Source organism: Setaria italica, chromosome V (assembly GCF_000263155.2).
Source record: "Setaria italica strain Yugu1 chromosome V, Setaria_italica_v2.0, whole genome shotgun sequence".
Classification (NCBI taxonomy): domain Eukaryota; kingdom Viridiplantae; phylum Streptophyta; class Magnoliopsida; order Poales; family Poaceae; genus Setaria; species Setaria italica.
The window spans coordinates 5,101,385-5,120,931 of record NC_028454.1 but is presented as its reverse complement, the minus strand read 5'-3'; the positions used below and the strand labels follow the sequence as shown (position 1 = coordinate 5,120,931).

The 19,547-nt window shown below is 43.8% G+C and overlaps 2 protein-coding genes across 5 annotated transcripts; one reads left to right on the top strand and one right to left on the bottom strand.

Moving 5' to 3' along the window:
• Window positions 1–683: 683 nt before the first annotated feature.
• On the top strand, window positions 684–9,373 carry LOC101759340 (beta-glucosidase 10). 4 transcript variants are annotated; one of them, XM_004967760.2, is made up of 14 exons: window positions 684–962; window positions 1,451–1,514; window positions 2,347–2,399; window positions 3,075–3,150; window positions 3,241–3,312; window positions 3,860–3,947; window positions 4,045–4,080; window positions 4,174–4,426; window positions 4,779–4,894; window positions 7,028–7,248; window positions 7,860–7,882; window positions 7,959–8,046; window positions 8,239–8,329; window positions 8,913–9,373. In XM_004967760.2, exons 1-14 carry the CDS (start codon window positions 792–794, stop codon window positions 9,139–9,141), a joined length of 1,581 nt encoding a protein of 526 aa, XP_004967817.1. In that variant the 5' UTR covers window positions 684–791; the 3' UTR covers window positions 9,142–9,373. The 4 variants fall into 4 exon arrangements, with proteins under 4 accessions (XP_004967817.1, XP_004967821.1, XP_004967818.1 ...); XM_004967764.3 differs by lacking the exon at window positions 1,451–1,514; XM_004967761.2 differs by lacking the exon at window positions 4,045–4,080.
• Window positions 9,374–10,700: 1,327 nt separating this feature from the next.
• LOC101758941 (probable U6 snRNA-associated Sm-like protein LSm4) lies at window positions 10,701–14,679 on the bottom strand. The gene is made up of 7 exons (XM_004967759.3): window positions 14,463–14,679; window positions 14,311–14,352; window positions 14,131–14,229; window positions 13,858–13,935; window positions 12,083–12,125; window positions 11,125–11,277; window positions 10,701–11,036 (listed from the first exon to the last, which is right to left on the bottom strand). The coding sequence occupies exons 1-7, from the start codon at window positions 14,463–14,465 to the stop codon at window positions 11,014–11,016; spliced, it is 441 nt and encodes a 146-aa protein (XP_004967816.1). The 5' UTR covers window positions 14,466–14,679; the 3' UTR covers window positions 10,701–11,013.
• Window positions 14,680–19,547: the final 4,868 nt, after the last annotated feature.

Sequence of the window (19,547 nt, the reverse complement as noted above, 5' to 3'; positions counted from 1 at the left end):
ATGCATGTACCGCAAGTTTGATGTGATGGAGAATCTTCTTTTTGCATAGTGCCAAAGTTGGGAGTTGGGGGTGGGCTAACCCAAACGCACAGTCGTATGTCCTACCTTCAAAAAATCGGACCGAGATTCATGAACTCACCAATAGATACTTCACTTATTTTTAAAACAATAGCGTTGGAATAAACTGAGAAAAAAAACGGAGAAAATACTTAACACTACCCTTAATTATTCATTTTGTCCCACATTTCAAGGTTGTTAGCATATTCTCTTAAATCGACTGAGTTTGCAATCTAAATTGCTAATAATTTGACACACGGCTAAAAGTTACTTGGTAAACCACGATAAGAGACGTAGCTAAAAAAATGCTGTGCATGGCTTTTACCAGGAACGTGGAACATGACCATGTTCTGGGAACAGAATAATTCAGTGTAAAAACCTTTCATAAATACCATACCACGTTTCTCATTCCATGTTCCTGATCCTACTATCATTCCGGGACTGCTTAGGATATGGATTTTGGAACGCTGCAATAATCTACGATGAAATCTTGCATACTGTACTACTAGTAACATTCTTTAAGGAAATTTTAAAATAAAATTCATTCGTTCGGAAGTGGTAGGTCCCACTCCCCCACGGCTAGCCTTGGAGTCAGACCTCGCGCGAGTGGATGGACGGCGCATAGGCATAGGCACCACTCGTAGTCTCGTACTACTCGTCACGTGGATAGGGTATTAGCGCGCAGCGGCGCACACTGTAGCTAGCGTTTGCTTCTGCTCGTAGCCCGAGAGTCGATGACGAGGCTGCTGCCCCCGCGTGTTGCTCTGCTCCTCGTCTCGGCGGCGGCGGCGGCTGAGGCCGTGGGATGGGCAGCGCCGGCGGGGAGCGGCGAGCTGGGCGGGGGCCTCAGCAGAGACGACTTCCCCGGGGGCTTCGTGTTCGGCGCCGGCACATCAGCGTATCAAGTGAGTGATCGATGCTAATTTCTGATCACGGTATCTAACGCTGATTCCTTTCTCTTATGGTGTTTGGATACGAGGCGTTAAATTTTAACAGTATCACATCGGATATTCGGATGCTAATTAGGAGAACTAAATATGAGCTAATTATAAAATTAATTGCAGAATCCTGTGCTAATTTGCGAGACGAATCTATTAAGCTTAATTAATCCATCATTAGCAAATGATTACTGTAGCACCACATTATCAAATCATGGACTAATTAGGCTTAATAGATTCGTCTCGCGAATTACACTCCATCTATACAATTAGTTTTGTAATTAGTCTATATTTAATACTCCTAATTAGCATTCAAATATCCGATGTGACGGGTGTTAAATTTTAACATACGGTTGCCAAACAGCCCCACGACGCTCAAAAGCTGCGCATTTCGGGCAACTGGCAATGGCATTATCCTGATGAATTCTTCTGCCGTTGGCTTCTTTCTGGTTTAGTGGGAGGGCGCGGCGGCGGAGGACGGCAGGGGGGCCAGTGTCTGGGACACCTTCGCGCACGCCGGTACGTCAGAGTCTCACAGAGACGGAGAGACCACACCACTCGCTTCGCCGTTCGCTCGCACAACAGAAATCGATATGGGCCGTTAGTCAGTGAAGAAAAGCCCAGCGAGCACGAGCAGTCCCTGCTCCTTCACTCTCCCTTCCCCACTCGGAACCGCTCCGCCGCCGGCGCACGTCTCGCCGTCCCCGGAGGCCGGAACACCCCTGCATTGCCCCGCGCGTCTGCCGACCGATAATCCCTAGGCTTCGATGGAGCCCGCCGCGTCGGGGGCTGTCGGCCGTCGCTGTCCAACGTCGTGAGCTCACGACCGTCCCTGCTCTCGTCCAGCTGATGCCCGCAAAGCGCCGGCGGCTCGACCCAGAGTCCCCGCCGCCGCGTGCTGTGGGAAAGCAAGTGGGCTGTGAATCGGTAAGCGTGCCTCGCGCTGATACCTTCCCTGGCGTCATCAGAGCAGGTCGTGATGATGATTGGAATTTCACGGGCACAGCGGAACCACCATTCTGCGGATTCTCCAGAAAATGGCAACTCGTGCACTTGTTCGCATTGTAGTCAAGTTTAACTGTAAATGCACGCTTATTAAAAAAAAAACTATTGATGCACTAAAGGTAGTGCAAGTTATTGGAAACTTGTTGCTTTCTAGAATACACAGATTATACCCAAGTAGCAGTATAGACTAATAATAGTGGCAATCAGAATGAAATGATTTTAGTTGGGGGGGGGGGGGGGGGGGTCTTCTGTGGAACATGACCGATAGATACTTTCTACTGTCCATTTGCCCCAAGTTCTGCATTTGGGTAAGCCTATGCATTCATGAGTTAATTCTGCAATACAGGCCATTACTCTGGAGATGGTGATGTAGCAGCTAATGGTTACCACAAGTACAAGGTATGCTGATTCCTATGCATGGATTCTATCAGTTTTTAGTTATCTGCTGTTGTCTGACGTCTCATGGCACAAATGCTCCTGTAATCAATGAGCAAACCCTTCACAACTAACCTATTGGGTATTGCTGGGAGGCAGCCTTTTCACGGTTCTATTTTTTGAGGGAGTGGAATGTTTGGGAGATGTATAAATGAGGGATGGCATTTTGTAGGCGGTTGCTTTAGTAAAGGCTAGTTGAGTTAAAAAGTTTTATTGAATAAACATTTTAGCTTCTCAATCAAATATTATAGTTTCCCTTATATTTAACCCTTAAGGTATGGTTATTCAGAAGTGTTTCAGTGTTAATAATTATGTGTGATTTATGTTGAAGCTGTAGTGCAAGGGATGTTGCACTGCTTATTAGAGTTGAGCTTATTGTATTTTTAGTAAGGTATGTTACCATTGGCAAGACTGTAAAACTTGATCAGTATATTGGTATCACTTATTTTGAGGCACTTCAGCAGGCCTACATTTTAGCATAAATAAACCCAATTTGCTAAGTTATAACAAGGACCAACTCTAGCTTTGTCAGGCATGAGAAAAAGAAGTTCTGGGTAAAATGCTAAGCGCTGTTCCTTTTCTGGGAAGCTGCTTGTTAATAAATAATAATTGTTCACCTTTTCTTTACGTTTGTTATAGGAGGATGTAAAACTAATGAAGGAAACTGGATTGGATGCTTATAGGTTCTCTATCTCTTGGCCAAGGCTTATTCCTAGTATGATTTGTTTAACTTTTACCAAATTGTCATAATTGGATTGGATTTTCTTAAAAGGATGTAACACTGATTACCTTTCACATGCCATAGATGGCAGAGGAGAAGTCAACCCACAAGGATTGGAGTACTATAATAATCTTATCAGTGAACTTCTGGATCATGGTAATGTACTAATTTTGTATACCTAGTAGTTTACTTATTAGCCGTTAGCATCATCATGACTAGCATGAACCCCAAATGTTTGCAAACAGACATTTTTGCATGCGCTCGGTAAAAAGTTTTAAAGATGCCCACAGCCTACCGGTGTACACTCCCTCTGTCAATTTAATGCATATTTGATTTGAAAAGTCAAATGTTGTAAGTTTTGACCAACAATTAATCAAATTATTTGTGTTCATAGTGTACAAACATTGCACTAATTCGTACCTGTTTGAATGATTTTAAGATGGTACTGATTTTTCAGCACTTGGCATATTGCAAGAGAAATTAATTAAAGGTCAAAGGTAGATATAGATGTTTACTGTGTTTCTGTTGCCTTCTAGTGGAAGATATAGATGTACTTGGGTATTATTTTTATTGTTTGAGAACCCGTAGGATTGGATTGTTGACTGGTATTGATGAAGGATATGTATTATGTATATGCTTGTACCTCTCCTGTTAAAATACAATTGCTCTTTCAGTATTAAAAACTTTTGTGATGAATTTGCAGGAATTGAACCACACGCTACCCTTTTTCAATATGATCTTCCTCAAGCCCTTGAAGATGAATACAATGGATGGTTGGGTCCTCAAATAATGTATGTATTTTATTTGCATTCACTACACATTTTGTCTTCGTTGATGAAAAATTTGATGTGTTAGTGCTGGCACACTAATATTTATCAATCATTATAGAATGTCATATGTTATGCATGATCATGCAGAAAAAAGGTGTGTTGAACAATATGCTGTCTGCAGAAAACATATATCATGTCCGGCTTTTATGAACTTTCTTTTGTATTAAACTCTGTTTTCTTTTTCCAGTGATGATTTTACAGCATATTCAGATGTCTGCTTTAGGGAATTTGGCGATAGGGTTACGAATTGGACTACCCTAAATGAACCTAATGCTTTTGCATTGCTTGGCTATGACATTGGAGTGGCACCACCAGGGAGGTGTTCTGAGCCATTTGGCAATTGCCCCAATGGGAATTCTGTAACTGAGCCTTACATTGTAGCTCATCATAGTTTGTTGGCTCATAGCTCAGCTGTATCACTGTATAGGCAAATGTATCAGGTACTATTTCCTTAAGTGTTTGTTGAATATTTAGATCTAATATTTGAATAGTGTTTTTAACAATTTTTATGCTCTGAAATTTCGAAGCTAATTTTGTTCTTTTCATGCTGATAACTTAAAACATGTTTATGGGGAAAGTTTTCTATACTTTCACTTGCCCTGAAATTTGTTCTTTTCATGCTGGTAATTTAGAAGCATGTTTTATAGGGAAAGTTGGTTATACTTTCGCTTGCCCTGAAATTGCTATATGAACTCTACTTGGACTCTTATAGATGAATTTTAAAACCATCATTATCCATCCATGACAAAGAGCATGCATACTTTTAGCAACCAATAAATATTTATGCTGCAGGAAAAGCAACATGGAGTTATTGGCATGAATATTTTTATATATGACTTTGTACCTTTAACAAACTCAACAGAGGATATAACTGCAACTGAAAGAGCAAAGGCCTTCTACACTGGATGGTACGTGATCATCTTCTTGACTTTTTATCTTTACGAGGCCTACATCTGTTTGGTGTATGGATAGTCTGCCTTAGTGAAAAAAAACTCTATAAGGCAGCCAAACGATGAACGCCCAAATAATTAACCTTTGATAGCCTGAGCCCTGAAAGATGCCACTAGCTCTTTGTCTGCTATATTTCATCTCATCTCATCTCTTGAGTCATTACAATGGAACCTGGTCTATTTTTCGATATGCTAAACATATATTATGTGTCAGAAATAAAAACAAGGTGTGATTTTAGTAATGCTCTGTGAAGCATTTGTGGTTAATCAAAGAATCTACTTCACGATTTTTATCATTGCCTCCCTATTATTCTTGCTTCTTAGACAAATACGTTCTTTTGAAAGTATTAGTGCATGGCTATATTTGGTTCGTGTACGTACCATGCAGCAAAATAAAGTGATATGTGCTCAGTGTGCGTAATCGCATTTGTATTGAGGTTGACTGGCTCTATTTATTTATTTTTCCTCTGTTAGCAACTTCGATATGTTTTTTTTTTCTCGAACACATGGGAGATCTGTGTATCATTATATTAGAGAAGAAAAGAGGGTATAAGAGCAACTCCAAGAGGCTGCTAATCTTACCCCAATACCTTTTTTAGGAAAAAAAGAAGAAAAAACGAACTCCAACAGTCCACCCAAACCTTCCCCAACTTTTTAGCAACGCTAAAAAACAGCCTACCACCGCGTATATTTTAGCGTTGGCATTCCTCCCCCAATCCTGATTCCCGCACGCTCGCGCGTCCCTTCCGATGGGCCCAATACGATGACATGGCCTGTTTTAAAATATTGGGGGCTATTTATTAGCGATCTGCTGTGGATTGATATGTTTTTGGGGGAAATTTTTTTGGAAGAACCCCCAATACATAGTTTTGGGAAAGAATTTTTAGAATACTCTTGGAGTTGCTCACCCTTACAACGCCCCCCCCCCCCCAACACACACCCACCCACACCCACACCCTGTTATGGTAGTGGGACCGGCTCTAGGCCTGAGCCCACTGTACTGTAGCGCGTGAACAGTACCGCGGGATCAGGATTAGTTTGTTAGCAGATAAGATTAGTTAGTTATTTGGATTAGATTTGTTAGCAGGTTGTTAGGTGCCTAGTCTATAGAGGCAGCCGTGAGTTATGGGTTAGGAGGCAGAAAAGAGAGCATCTCAGAGCCTCCTGTGGGAGGGCGAGTTAGCCGATCTATCCTGCTGTTCTAGTATCCCATAATCTGTCCACAACACACCCACCCACCCATACAAACCTTGGATATGCGTGACTGCATAGATAAAGGAAGCATAAATAGAAATTCTTGGCAGGGCAGGCCCATACCTGGAGCCGCCAGTGTGGCCAACTGGCCACCATTTCCACTTTTATTCATTGCACCAATAGCTTTCATTATGCAACAAAGTAGACTAAATATGAAACATAAGTCTGCAAACTACCCCTTACCTTAATTGCCACCTGAAGAGTAAAGATCATTAAAAATTAAAAAACTTGATGCAAACACATCCAGGTTTACTCCACATCGGTTTGCTTTAAAATTCAATTTTAGCATCTACCTTTTCCTTTATTTAATTCGTTTTCCTTTAGAAGGGATGCTAGTTACTATAAAGGCCAAGGCTTACCAACCAAGAATCGTGGGATGAATTCAGATAAGTTGACAAAAGAAGACTCAACTGCTTCTTTTAAATATAAGGTGGTATTAGACTTGGTTGTGATGGGGAACATGTTCAGTATGACTTATGTTAAATGTCTGCTTCCTCTATCATCTATTTCTGGGTCCAACATTGGTTCTCCATATACACACTTGCATAAGAGAATTAATTTGATTTCTCAGTGTGTAGCTGATAACAAGGCATTCTATGAAAATACTTACTAATATTATTTTTATAAGAATTATCTTTATTTTGTTGTGTGGTGTGCAAATGCCTGTGTAGTTCCACATGGATGCAGCCCTTTCCACAATTTGATAACATAACATCAATATATTTAGTGTAGTTGTGAACTTAGACTTTCAATATCAATCTTGACACATTGTGCCAATAATGGTGAACAATAGTGGAACTTTCTTAATCCTGAATTCCTGATGTGTCTCTATGTTAGGTTCTTGGATCCGCTTTATCATGGAGACTATCCAGATATAATGAAGAAGATTGCTGGTTCCAAGCTGCCAAAATTCTCTAACAGCCAATCTGAACAATTAATCAATTCTGTTGACTTTCTTGGTGTAAATTACTACTCAATAATGTATGTGAAGGATGATCCACATGCTGCTCCTAGCAATGAAAGGGATTTCCTGGCTGATACATATGTTAAAACAATATGTGAGTTACATACTCGGCTTTGTCCAGTGACTTAAACATACATTCAAATTTTTATTGTTATTCTCATGCAAGATCAAACACAGGGAACAAGTAGCACTAATATAAACATTTTAATTTAGTTGATTTTCACCATTTTCCATGGAGTATCATTATTTATCATAATTCATACCTCCTACTCAATGGTAGAATGTATATCTGTTTATGAGCTTGTGGAGTTGTGGTCAGAAGTCAGATAGATACACTTTGGACGCAAGTTCTTCAACTAAGGAAACTTAAAAACTATCTATGTTTTTTACCTTTTATTTCATAAAATATTTCACTTGTTGACATTCAAAAAGCCCCTCTGCTTGTGCATGCTAATAGTTTCGCTATCCATAAAGTTGCTAATCTAACTGTAATTACGTTGTGCATGATTTGGTATGGTACTGACTGATAGTTACTGTCAGTAAGTGGGTGGCTTATACAACACCTGTCAATTTTAATTCTTACAATGAAATGAGTTTGATCCCATATCTTTCAGCTGTTCAATCATATAAAACTTCACCATACTAACAGTGTAATTTAACTAACGCATGCCACCTTATCATGCCTAATCAATATCTCTGTTGCAGATATGAATAATTCTACCACTCAGGTAAGAGAAGCTTTCAAGCAAATTTAGTCATACATAAATGTATGATAGCATAGTGCTGATGTGTGGTGCTACTCAGCTCTATGTGCCACCTTATGGTCTCCAGGGAGCGCTTGAATATTTCAAGCAATCTTATGGCAATCCGCCCATCTACATCCATGAGAATGGTAAGCTCTTGTAACCATTCCTGAATCCTGAGAATAAATAGTCTTGCGATTTGGTACCTTTATGTATCTTTTTATTGCCTCCTGTGTTATATAAGTTTTATTTTTCTAACGCGTCATTCAGTATTATAACATCGAGTTTGCATATGCATCTATTCGACACATTTACATCACTGACCAAATACTTCATTTTAGGTTATCCAATGAACCACGATGTGGTATTTGACGATGGCCCTAGGGTGGAATTCTTGAGTGAGCACCTTAGAAGCCTAGCGGACTCTGTCAGGTATTGCTGTATTACCCTTCTTCCTTGTAGTCACACGTCACCTCTTTAGTTAGTGATTTGGCAGTTCATCCTGTTTAATGCAATGCCATGGAATCAATCAGATGTGAAGATATAGAAGTAGTGTACATCAACGACGATATTAGAAGTTTACTGTGTGAATTATAAAGCTGATGCCCTACTGCACAAAGCATGGAACTGTTGTTCCGCATAACACAATTACTGCATAGATGCATTCAGTAACACACTAATCATAGTGTACTTATTGTTTCAGTGCGTCATGCCTTTTCTTAAAGAACTGGATTAGGTAGCTAGTCACCAAAAAGGGTTTAATGGTCAGCACTGCAATATCAAAACTGTTAAACTGAAGATATGCGGAGAAACAATATTGGGTTTTTTCATGCCTACTGTGTAGAATTCAGATAATAAACTTTGTTTGAACATTTGCTGAAACCAATGACTTTTTATAAAAAAACGTTGCTGAAGTACTTCCAGATGTATAAACTGAAAGGAGAAATTCACTGAGGCGGAAAGACACAAAATCTCATTGATGCTGCAACAATCTGACCTAAAATTTTCCCTGCAGGAATGGTTCAAACACCAAGGGCTACTTCGTCTGGTCACTGATGGATCTATACGAGCTTACCGGTGGCTTCAACACAACATATGGCCTTTACTACGTGGACTTTGCAGACAAGGAACTGAAGAGGTATCCAAGACGCTCTGCAATTTGGTACACAGATTTTCTGAACGGCAGGAGAGCTGCGATGCCCAAGAGATCTTCAGATTCCTCGCTGCCAGTATCCAGTGTTTAAGCAGCACTGATAGCACTCAAAGCGCTCTTGTGATTTCGATATTTTATAAAATTAGAACTTTTGCTCGGGGAAATTTCTCCTTGGTCAAACTATGCAAAGGATTGGCACTGTTCGTGTGCTGCGGCTGTGCCGTACCGAGCGTGGCACCGGAAAATGAATGTCAAAACCACTCTGCAAGAGCCATGTTAGGATGAAAACTAAAGCGAAATTGCTGTGGGGGCATCTTTATGTCCGGGTTGAGTGTCTGGAGTCTTAGGTTGCGAATGTCCGCTTTTAGAGTTGAAGGTTGAAATGCGTGCGGGTTTTTGTTATGGTTGGAGGTTGAATCGCCGGTTTAGGGGAGGTTGCTTTGGTCAAAATATGCAAAATTTGGTCCCGGACTGTGGCATTCCATCGATCCATTCAATGGGCTGACCTATCTTTCTTCGTGTGACTGAAAGAAAGTGATTTATGCAGGAAGTAGCCACAATAAACTGAAAGTGACTTTATGCAAGAAGTTTTCACAATAAGATAGTGTTTGGTTGGTGCTAAGGTAATGTAAACGCAAAGGGAATCAGATTACAGTGTAGTTGGTGGTGGAATGGGTGATTGCCCTCTTTGTTTGGTTGCACTCTGGTAACGTAATCAGATTACTGTGTGGGTGCTATATCTGATTACGGTGGGGAAGGAGGGGTAACAAGCTTGTATAGATATTATTTAGGTAAGGGATTCGATTACAGTGTCAATTGATTACAAACCACCGCAACCAAACATATGTAATGGGATTCATTACCTTCTGTAATCAGATTACGTTACATTTGAGCCAACCAAACACCACCTAAAGTGTTTTTCAGATCCCATATCATGTTAGGGAATCACCTCACATAAATAACGTTTGGCAGATCACCCTAGAAGCTCTGCCAAACAGAACAGGGCCTTCTCTAACGCACGGAACTGACGTGACCAGGAGTGAATAAGCTCCCTGCAAGCCTAAACAACCGTACCCTCTTAGGTACCACATTAGCCTTTTCCTGATCTTTGAAACCTGAACGTTGCTGCATCGAAAATTAAAAGTATTATAAGGTCGTCCCTCCTAAAATTCCTATCACATTGAATATTCGAAGATTAATTAAAAGGACTAAACATGAGCTAATTATAAAACTAATTACATAGATGGAGGCTAGAAGAATCTATTAAACCTAATTAATCCATCATTAGCACATGTTTACTCACATCAAATATTCGAAAATTAATTAGGAGGACTAAACATGAGCTAATTATAAAACTAATTACCCAAATGGAAGCTAATCTATTAAACCTAGTCTATTAAGCCTAATTAATCCATCATTAGCAAGTTTACTGTAGCATCGCATTATCAAATCTGAACTAGGCTTAATGGATTCGTCTCGCAAATTAATCTTCATCTATGCAATTGATTTTGTAATTAATCTATATTTAATACTCCTAATTAATATTTAAATATTAGAATTTTAGGAGGACCTAAAGAACCAAACGGGACCTAAGGGCCTAAGTCTACTTTTAAACAACGCATGCTGAAAGTGCAGACATTCAGGAAGGCATGAACTCGCAATAAGCCCTGCACATAGAAGCGCAGCTATCTCAATACTCAGCAACATCAACTAGCCACTTGATCTGGATACTTCTCAGCAAATGAACAGATCTGACTCATACTCCAGATCAAGTGAACAATTTTGAGGAACAGGGGCAAGTCTGGCTACCGCCTCCCCCTCAATGTTTATATCACACGAACCATTTTGGTTTTTGCCACGAAAACAACCAACCAATTCCAGCTCCATGGTTCAAGTCCTAAGCAATCTATGCAACACAGCTACAGGCCTTAAAAAGCGGCATTCTCCCATGTGACGATCAGCTTCAGCCACGGCCACGGCCCCCTCCTGCCAATAAATAGAAGCATGCAACAGATTAGTATCTCTTGAAATTGGGGAACTGAAAAAATGCTTCAAGTGGTTAAGAAAAGGCTACCTTTGTTACCACCTTTGCCACCAATTCCACCCCTTCCACGGCCACCACTGCCTCTGCCTCCATCATCTTGGCCACGTCCAATGCCTCTGCCTCCAGGCTTAGCACCGACATCCCCCCTTCCTCTTCCACGGCCAACACCAGGTGGCTTCCTATCTGCATTTACAGAATAATTCAATACTGAATTGGCAATCAACAGCATCAATAATTCAATACTAAATCGGTAACCAACAGCATCAATAATTCAATACTAAATCGGTAACCAACAGCATCAACAATTCAATCCTGAATAGGCAACCAACTGCTATCGTATGTACTCAAAACTCCCCATGAACAGATATCACAATATTTATCCATTCATTGACAGAATATAACTGATGACAGCAAATACACTATTGCCTGAATGGAAGAAAAGAATGGAAACTGTCCATACCAACACACTGCAAACTGTAAAAACATGCAGTGACAGCAAGCATTTATAGATGGGGACATCAAGATTGAAGATGAGTTAAGAGACAGAATTTTCTTTAATAAAACTATCCATATTCCATAAAATGACGTTCTGTAAACATAGATGCATTCACCATGCATAATTTGAAACTGAGTCTATATTATACTAGATCAGAAACTTATGGATGTAAACGAGCAGCGGAATTACCACCTCTTTAACAAATGTAAGTCAGGAACCAGTGAAGTTTATGGACCAGACTTATCTTACTTACTGATGAAATTAAGAATGCCAGTCAGCCACACAAAAATGGTACCAATTATCCAACATGCTTTTGAAACATAATACTTTGCATTCAACCGATAACATACTACGATTGATGACAGAAGCAAAGAATGCCTATTAGAGACTCACATGTCATAGATAACACCAATAGCATATAGTTTGAATTCAAAATTATGCTAAATGAACAAAGCAAACATGTTGCATAAGTATTGGTTAACAGCTTCATACCTGATCGACTCTTGGAAGTTTCCTCCTGAACCTTGTCAATCACCTGAGAAAGGAAACCAACTCATTCAAATAAGGCTATACTTACTGGATAATAGAATAATGCTAATGTATCTTAGTGTACTGAAAGTAACAATAACAGAATATAAACAATAATTGCATGGGAAGAAAAGGCTACAATTACAGAAAAAGAAAATCCTAGTGTACTGCGAAAAAAATTGATGGCTGCAAAGCACATTTAATTGCAATTGATGTTCTAACCTTTAGTCAACAAATGAAAGTTAGACAGACTGAAGGAAGCGTACAAGAGCATGAGACCAGATAAGGGAAACTGAGCTGAACATACATAACTTATTCTGCATTTTCAGTTGATTTATGAAAACCCCAAAAATTCTCACAACAACATCGTTCTGCGCACACCAGACAGCCAAAAGGCAGTGTTGAAATATTTCTTGTTTCCCAACTCTATCAATCATTTGAGTACTTCTGAACTATTTCAGACATGTGCCAAATGCAATGCTACAACTTATTTCATCGAATCCAGTAGACGAAATTTTAGAGTGCACTGCACAAAACTTCAAGTCTTGTCACCATTGTACACAAAACTACAAGTACTTGGACCTGTACCACATAACTACAATATAACAATTACACCTCAACTGCCAACAGAATTAGGTTTTTATGTGGAACTCATGTACAATACTTTTACAGTTTTACTTTTGTGCAGTTCATTAGAAATTTGCTTGTACTTGTGCTTACTATTGATGTCTGATTGTCTGCATCAGAAAGATATGCGTTCATATTGTTCCCCATAATCTAAGTAACTTATCCACGTTATGTTTTCCCAGGGGAAGGCTCTTTGCAATTCTAACGATCTAGTAAGACCAATCTTGGTGTCATACTTAGTAATGATCTTAAACAGAAAAAAGAATCAGCGCACAAAGGCTCATTGCTCTAGTTTCTTTTCAAATCATTCAGTGTCACAATAACAATGCAAGGACAAGAACTCATGTATAGCCTGCAATCACCCCAAACACTCCCTCAGCTCACTGAAATATAAGTCCTATTCTCATGGTCTCCAGGATTTCAGTTTGACTTGACGGCTATACTCTATCATAATATACAATAACAAAAACTGGAAAACGGTTTTATGGAAGTACAAGGTACTTGATGCAAATAACCGTTCTCATGAATCACGATTTGGACATAAATACTTCTATATACATATTGTTGGTGAAATCAAAATAACTGTCACATACCAAAATAATAACTTTATTTTGGCATGGAGTACTTTTCCAGAGAGGCAAAGACATGCAGGCCAACTAAAAATTAGAAGACAGCATACTCTGTGCCTTATTTATTGAAGAATATGAGATGAAAATTCGTAGCTTCTTTTACGATTCATGTACAAAATACCAGTTCATTTGCTGCTACCATTCAGATAATAAATGCTTCAGCTTGTCAATGCTACAGTATCTACTTAAATAACCAACTCAACAAAAGATCAAGTACTCCAAACAGTCATGTCCTTTGTAATACATTAGGGAGTTTGTAAGCTTAAAACTTACTCTAAACAATCAAATTTTAACCAACAAATAAAATTAATATCTAATAAAGACCTACAAGCAGATATTGATCAAAATTTCAAGCAATACAAAAAAATGATTCCTGAGGGAAATACACATCCTAATGACAGGGAATGAAAGGCGCAAGAATCTAAGCAACTGAACAAACTGAGAATAGAGACTAGCTAAGCTCATTAACCCAGAAATCCATACCTCATCAGGCACTCGAAGATACTTAATGGTGTTACCGCGGATGTAACACTCCGGCATCCTCCAAAACTTGTCACCATCCTGCAATTCCAGCAATCATAAACCATAAGTACAGGAAATCCACAAACCATAGACGTCAATAGAACCCCACCATATCACTATTTGAATTTCTTCAGATCAGAGAAGTGATTTACCCCAAAATCAAACACTGTACTAACTAATCTTGTGCTCACTAAAACCTATCACAACATGAATAAGAAGGGCACGAGATTTCACCTTTGAGGTGCAAATAACCTCCCTAAGGTGGATGTTCATCCACGTGTCGCAGTTGACCAGATGCCCGTTGTACGTCTCTCCATTCTTCAGCTCCACGAGCTGAGATCACAAAGTTTGAACGATCAGAAACAATACGAATCCAACGACGACGAAAGGCGAAGCTAAGCACCGGGATCTTACCATGGGATGCCCCTGGGCAGTCTTGAGAAGCGAGAGGGGAAGCTGCACGAGAACAAGAAAAAAGGTCGAATCAGACGCGGCCAACCAACCACATCTCGGTTTTGGGGATCGAGATGAGAGCGAAGGGAAGGGAAACTGAGGGAGAGACGCACCATCTTGGGGAGGATCCGGGGATCAAAAGGGCCGGATCGGATGAGGTAGGCGGTGGTATCGCCGGCGTGCGGCCTGTCGGCGGCGGCGCGGCAGCGGCGGCGGCGAGAGGAGGTTCCGGGAGCAAAACCCTAGCTTCGTCTCGGCGAGAAGCGAGAAGAGGGCAGAGCTCGAGACCGAGTACAGAAAGCGACCGCACCGAACGGGTTCCGTACGAGTCTTGCCCTTCACCTTTGATGAGAACTTAACGTTTTTGGCATTTGATTTGAATTAAATTCGGGCCTCGACTTGTTGCAAAGCAGCGATAGTTTATTCGAAAAGCAAAGTTGGATACCACGGCGTAGATCAAATTAATATAGTTTTTAAAACACAGCATGATTACATATATATATACATGCGTGCATACTCACTTTATTTACCTATATGTACGCAGATGTACTATACTACTATGTCCTTTTAAATCTCTACAAGAAACTTGTTAAGCAACGTGACAACTTATATATGCGGCATATGATATTTTCTGAACAGCTATAGGCCCTAAAGAAAACCATGCTTGAAAGGAAAATCCTCGAGCCTAGCCCAATTTTGACAAGCCCATTGATTGTTACGGATGGCCTTTCACAACAAGCTCAATCCGAGCTTATAATGTATAAAAAAATACAAGATTTATTTATATAAATATGGGTAAAAAAGTTCAAGTGATGGGTTTGGCACTCAAGACAGCCAGACACAAAAAGACTAAGAGCCCAACAACAAGAAGCATACTGGAGGCGGCTTAGGAGATGACGCGACCCACCTCCCGACCTCCTAGGGGCTGAGGGTCAAAACCTACCAGCCTAGCTAGATCGGGGGTGGGGCCTGCAAGGGGCTCACAGCACCCCATCCACTCCTTGACTAGGGATGACCTGCGCCGTACCGAGAGCATTAAATGCGAGGCGTGGCCTCCCTAACCGCCCCCACGCAGGGACGTGACCAGGCACAGTGAGCCAACCTTTAATCGGGGGTCCGTGAGTGAGGCTACACCCCTTAGACCGCTCAGGACGACCTGTAGGACAAGATCACGCGTGGTTGTACGTGCCCACGTGCCCCGACGTCATCATCACCCTCACCGCCAGGGTGACCTGTCAACATCAAGGTCATGCCACCACGCCAGGCTTGGTACGGGCCCGCAGGCAAGGCGGGGCCCAGCGTTAGGTGTAACGACGTAAAGTGGTCGTGAACGCACCAAGGAGGTCAGGGAAAGTCGAGGGAAGCAGCACGCCCTATCTAGGCCGCTGGAAACAATATCAGCAAGTACGCTGGGGACACGAATCCCAACATTTGGCTCGAGGACTACCGGCTCAGCCAACGATGACTTCATCATCCAGTACCTGCCGATCTTCCTCGCTGATTCAGCTCGGGCATGACTGGAATATCTTTAGACGGTCTGCATCCACAGCTGGTCCGACCTCTACTGGATCTTCATCGGTAACTTCCAAGGTACGTACACCCGACCCGACAACTCTTGGGACCTCAAGAGCTGCAAGCAAAAGTTGGGGGAAATGCTCCGAGAGTACATCCACCGTTTCTCCCGGTAGTGCAACGAGCTACCCGACGTGATCGACGCCGACGTGATCGGGGTGTTCATCTCAGGGACCACCTACAAGACCCTCATTCACAAGCTCGGGTGCTCCAAGCCCCGCTCCACCAAGGAGCTGTTGGACATCGCCACCAACCATGCCTCCGGAGAGGAGGCGGTGGTCGCGACCTTCGACAAGGGGAAGGACGTTGTCAGGTGCGACGGTGAGGGAGGAGGCGGTTCCTCTCGCCATAATGGCAACAAGAAGAAGAGCAAGAAACACCATGAGGGCGACCTCGTGGCCGCCACCGACCGCCCCGGCAAGCAGCAGAAGGGGGGAAGCCCACCCTCGACCGACCACTTCGAGAAGATGCTCGAGGGACCATGCCCAAACCATGGCTATCCCGCGAAGCACCTCTACAAGGACTGCGACTTCATGAAGCGCTACCTGAGAGGCGACCTCAAGGTCGGCGCAAAAGGGAAGCAGCAACTGGACGCTGACGTCAACGTCGGGGAGGAGGACACCTTCCTCGAGCCACGGGATTGCCTCATGATCTTCAGCGACTCAAATTTCTACAGGAGTCGCAAAAGGAAGAACACGGCCAGGCAAGTATTGAATGCTGACCCCGTCATCTCGACCTACCTAAAGTGGTCGGATACGGCGATTATCTTTGACAGGACGGATCCCCCGGACCACATCGGGACGCCCGGGAGGCTTTCTCTTGTGGTGACCCTGATCATCGCCAACTCCTGCCTGTCCAAGGTCCTCATGGATGGGAGCTCCGGCCTCAACATCATGTACATAACCACCCTGGATGACACGAAGATCCTGAGGTTGGAGCTCCAACCAATTAGGGCACCCTTCCACGGGGTCATCCCGGGAAAGCAGGTGGTCCCCTTGGGGCGGATCGACCTGCCCATCACGTTCGGAACCTGCACCAATTTCCACACCAAGATCCTCACCTTTAAGGTGGTAAACTTCGAGGGGTCATACCACGCGATCTTCGGAAGGCCATGCTACGCCAAGTTTATGGTGATCCTGAACTACACCTACCTCAAGCTCATGATGCCCGTGCCCTACGGTGTGATCACGGTCAGTGCCAACCACGAGTTTGCACTTCTCTGCGATGTGGAGAACTGTGAGCTAGCAACACAGACCATTTGCTCCCTTGAGTTCTTCGAGATCGAGCAGATCACGCAGGAGGTCGCCCCGAACTCCAACAAGGCCTCGACCTCGGGGGCCTTCAAGCCAACGGAGGACACCAAGATGGTATAGATCGACCCTGAGGACTCCAACAAGGTGGTGCGGATCGGCATTGTGCTGCCAGCCAAATAGGAAGGCGAGCTCATCGACTTCCTTCGCGAAAATTAGGACATCTTCGTATGAAAACCCTTTGACATGCTAGAGATCCTGAGGGAAGTTGCCGAGCACGCCCTCGACATCAGGCCGGACGCTCGACCTGTGAAGCAACGCGTACGCCGCTTCGACGACGAGAAGCGGAAGGCCATTGGCGAAGAAATTGCCCGGCTCCTAGCAGCTAGGTTCATCAAGGAGGTCTTCCACCCCGAGTGGCTGGCCGACCCCATGCTGGTGAAGAAGAAGAACAGGTCCTGGCGCATGTGCATGGACTACATGAACCTGAACAAGGCATGCCCAAAGGTCCCATACCCGTTGCCTCGCATGAACCAGGTAGTCAACTCGATCACGGGACGTGATGTCCTCTGATTCCTCAATGCCTACTCGGGCTACCACCAAATCGCAATGAAGGAATCCAACTAGCTCGCAACCTCCTTTATCACTCCGTTCGATGCATACTGCTATGTCACGATGCCGTTCGGGCTCAAGAACGCGGGCTCCATGTACCAGAGGTGCATGCACTGCTGCCTCGACTACCTGGTTGGGGACATAGTGGAGGTCTACATTGATGACATAGTCGTTAAATCCCGCAAGATAGAGCTGCTCATCGACAACCTAAGAGACACGTTCGAGTGTCTCGGCTGCTACAACATCAAGCTCAACCTAAAGAAATGTGTCTTCAAAGTGCCCAAGGGCAAACTCTTAGGCTTCATCATCTCTGAACGCGGTATTGAAGCCAACCCAGAGAAGATCACGGCCATCAGGAACCTGGGGCCGATCACCAACCTCAAGGGCGCTCAGAAGCTCATGGGGTGCCTAGACTCCCTAAGCCGCTTCATCTCGCAGCTCGGGGAGCGCGGCTTGCCCCTATACAAGCTCCTAAAGAAATCTGACCAATTCCGCTGGAACGAGGAGGCACAGGAGGCCTTTGACAAGCTCAAGGCATTCCTCGCCTCACCCCCGACCTTGGTCTCACCAACGCTGGAGGAGCCTCTATTGCTCTACGTCGCCGCGACCACTCAAGTGGTCAGCGCGGCACTCATCGTAGAGCGCGAGGAGCCTGGGCACTCCCTCAAAGTATAGAGGCCGGTGTACTTTGATAGCAAAGTACTATCCGACACCAAGGTATGCTACCCTCAAATCTAAAAGATGATTTATGCCATCTTGATCTCGGAGCGCAAGTTTCTCCACTACTTCAAGAGTCACCCGATCATGGTGGTGACGTCAGCACTGCTTGGGGAGATCATCCAGAACTGCGACACCTCTGGTCGCGTACCCAAATGGGCAATGGATCTCATGGGCTACTAGATCAGCTACGTGCCAAGGACTGCAATCAAGTCGCATGTCCTCGCCGACTTTGCCGCAGAGTGGACTGAGACCCATACCCCCCCACCCCTGACCAGTCACAAATACTGGACAATGTACTTTGACGGGTCGATCATGGCGGCGGGGGCTGGCATCGTGCTTACCTTTCCAAAGGGGGACCACCTCGAGTATGCAATCCGCCTCCACTTCCCCGCCACCAACAATGTAGTGGAATACGAGGCCCTCATCCATGGCCTTAAGATCACCTCCGAGCTGGGCGCCCACCGCCTCTACATCAGGGGCGACTCGGAGCTGGTCGTTGACCAAGTCATGAAAGAAGCCTCGTGCCGTGATGAGAAGATGGTCGCAGACGAGGTGCAAAAGCTCGAGGAGAAGTTCGATGGCCTCGAGCTTCACCATCACCACTGATTTCCTAGTGAATCTCGTGTTAAGCCGCGAGCATGCCTCGCTGGGAGTCATCGTCAGCGACGGCTATGAGCCGTCGATCAGGCTCACCAAGGCTCCCAACCCCTCGCCAGAATCAGCCAACCCTGACCCAACATCGGAGCTTCCTACGACGGCCAAGCAAAGCACCCCCCCCCCGACCTTAAGGTTGCGGCGCTCGAACCGAACTAGATCGCGCCCTTCCTCAACTACCTCCTGCGGGACACTCTCCCCACCAACACCACTGAGGCGTGCCGCCTCACCAGATGGGCGAAGGCCTTTGTGGTCATCGGAGAGGAGCTGTACAAGCACAACACATCGGGCATCCTCCAAAAGAGCATTCCCGCCGATCAGGGGCGGGAGCTGCTCCTGGAGATCCACGCTAGCATCTGCGGCCACCACACGGCCCTAAGGTCGCTGGTC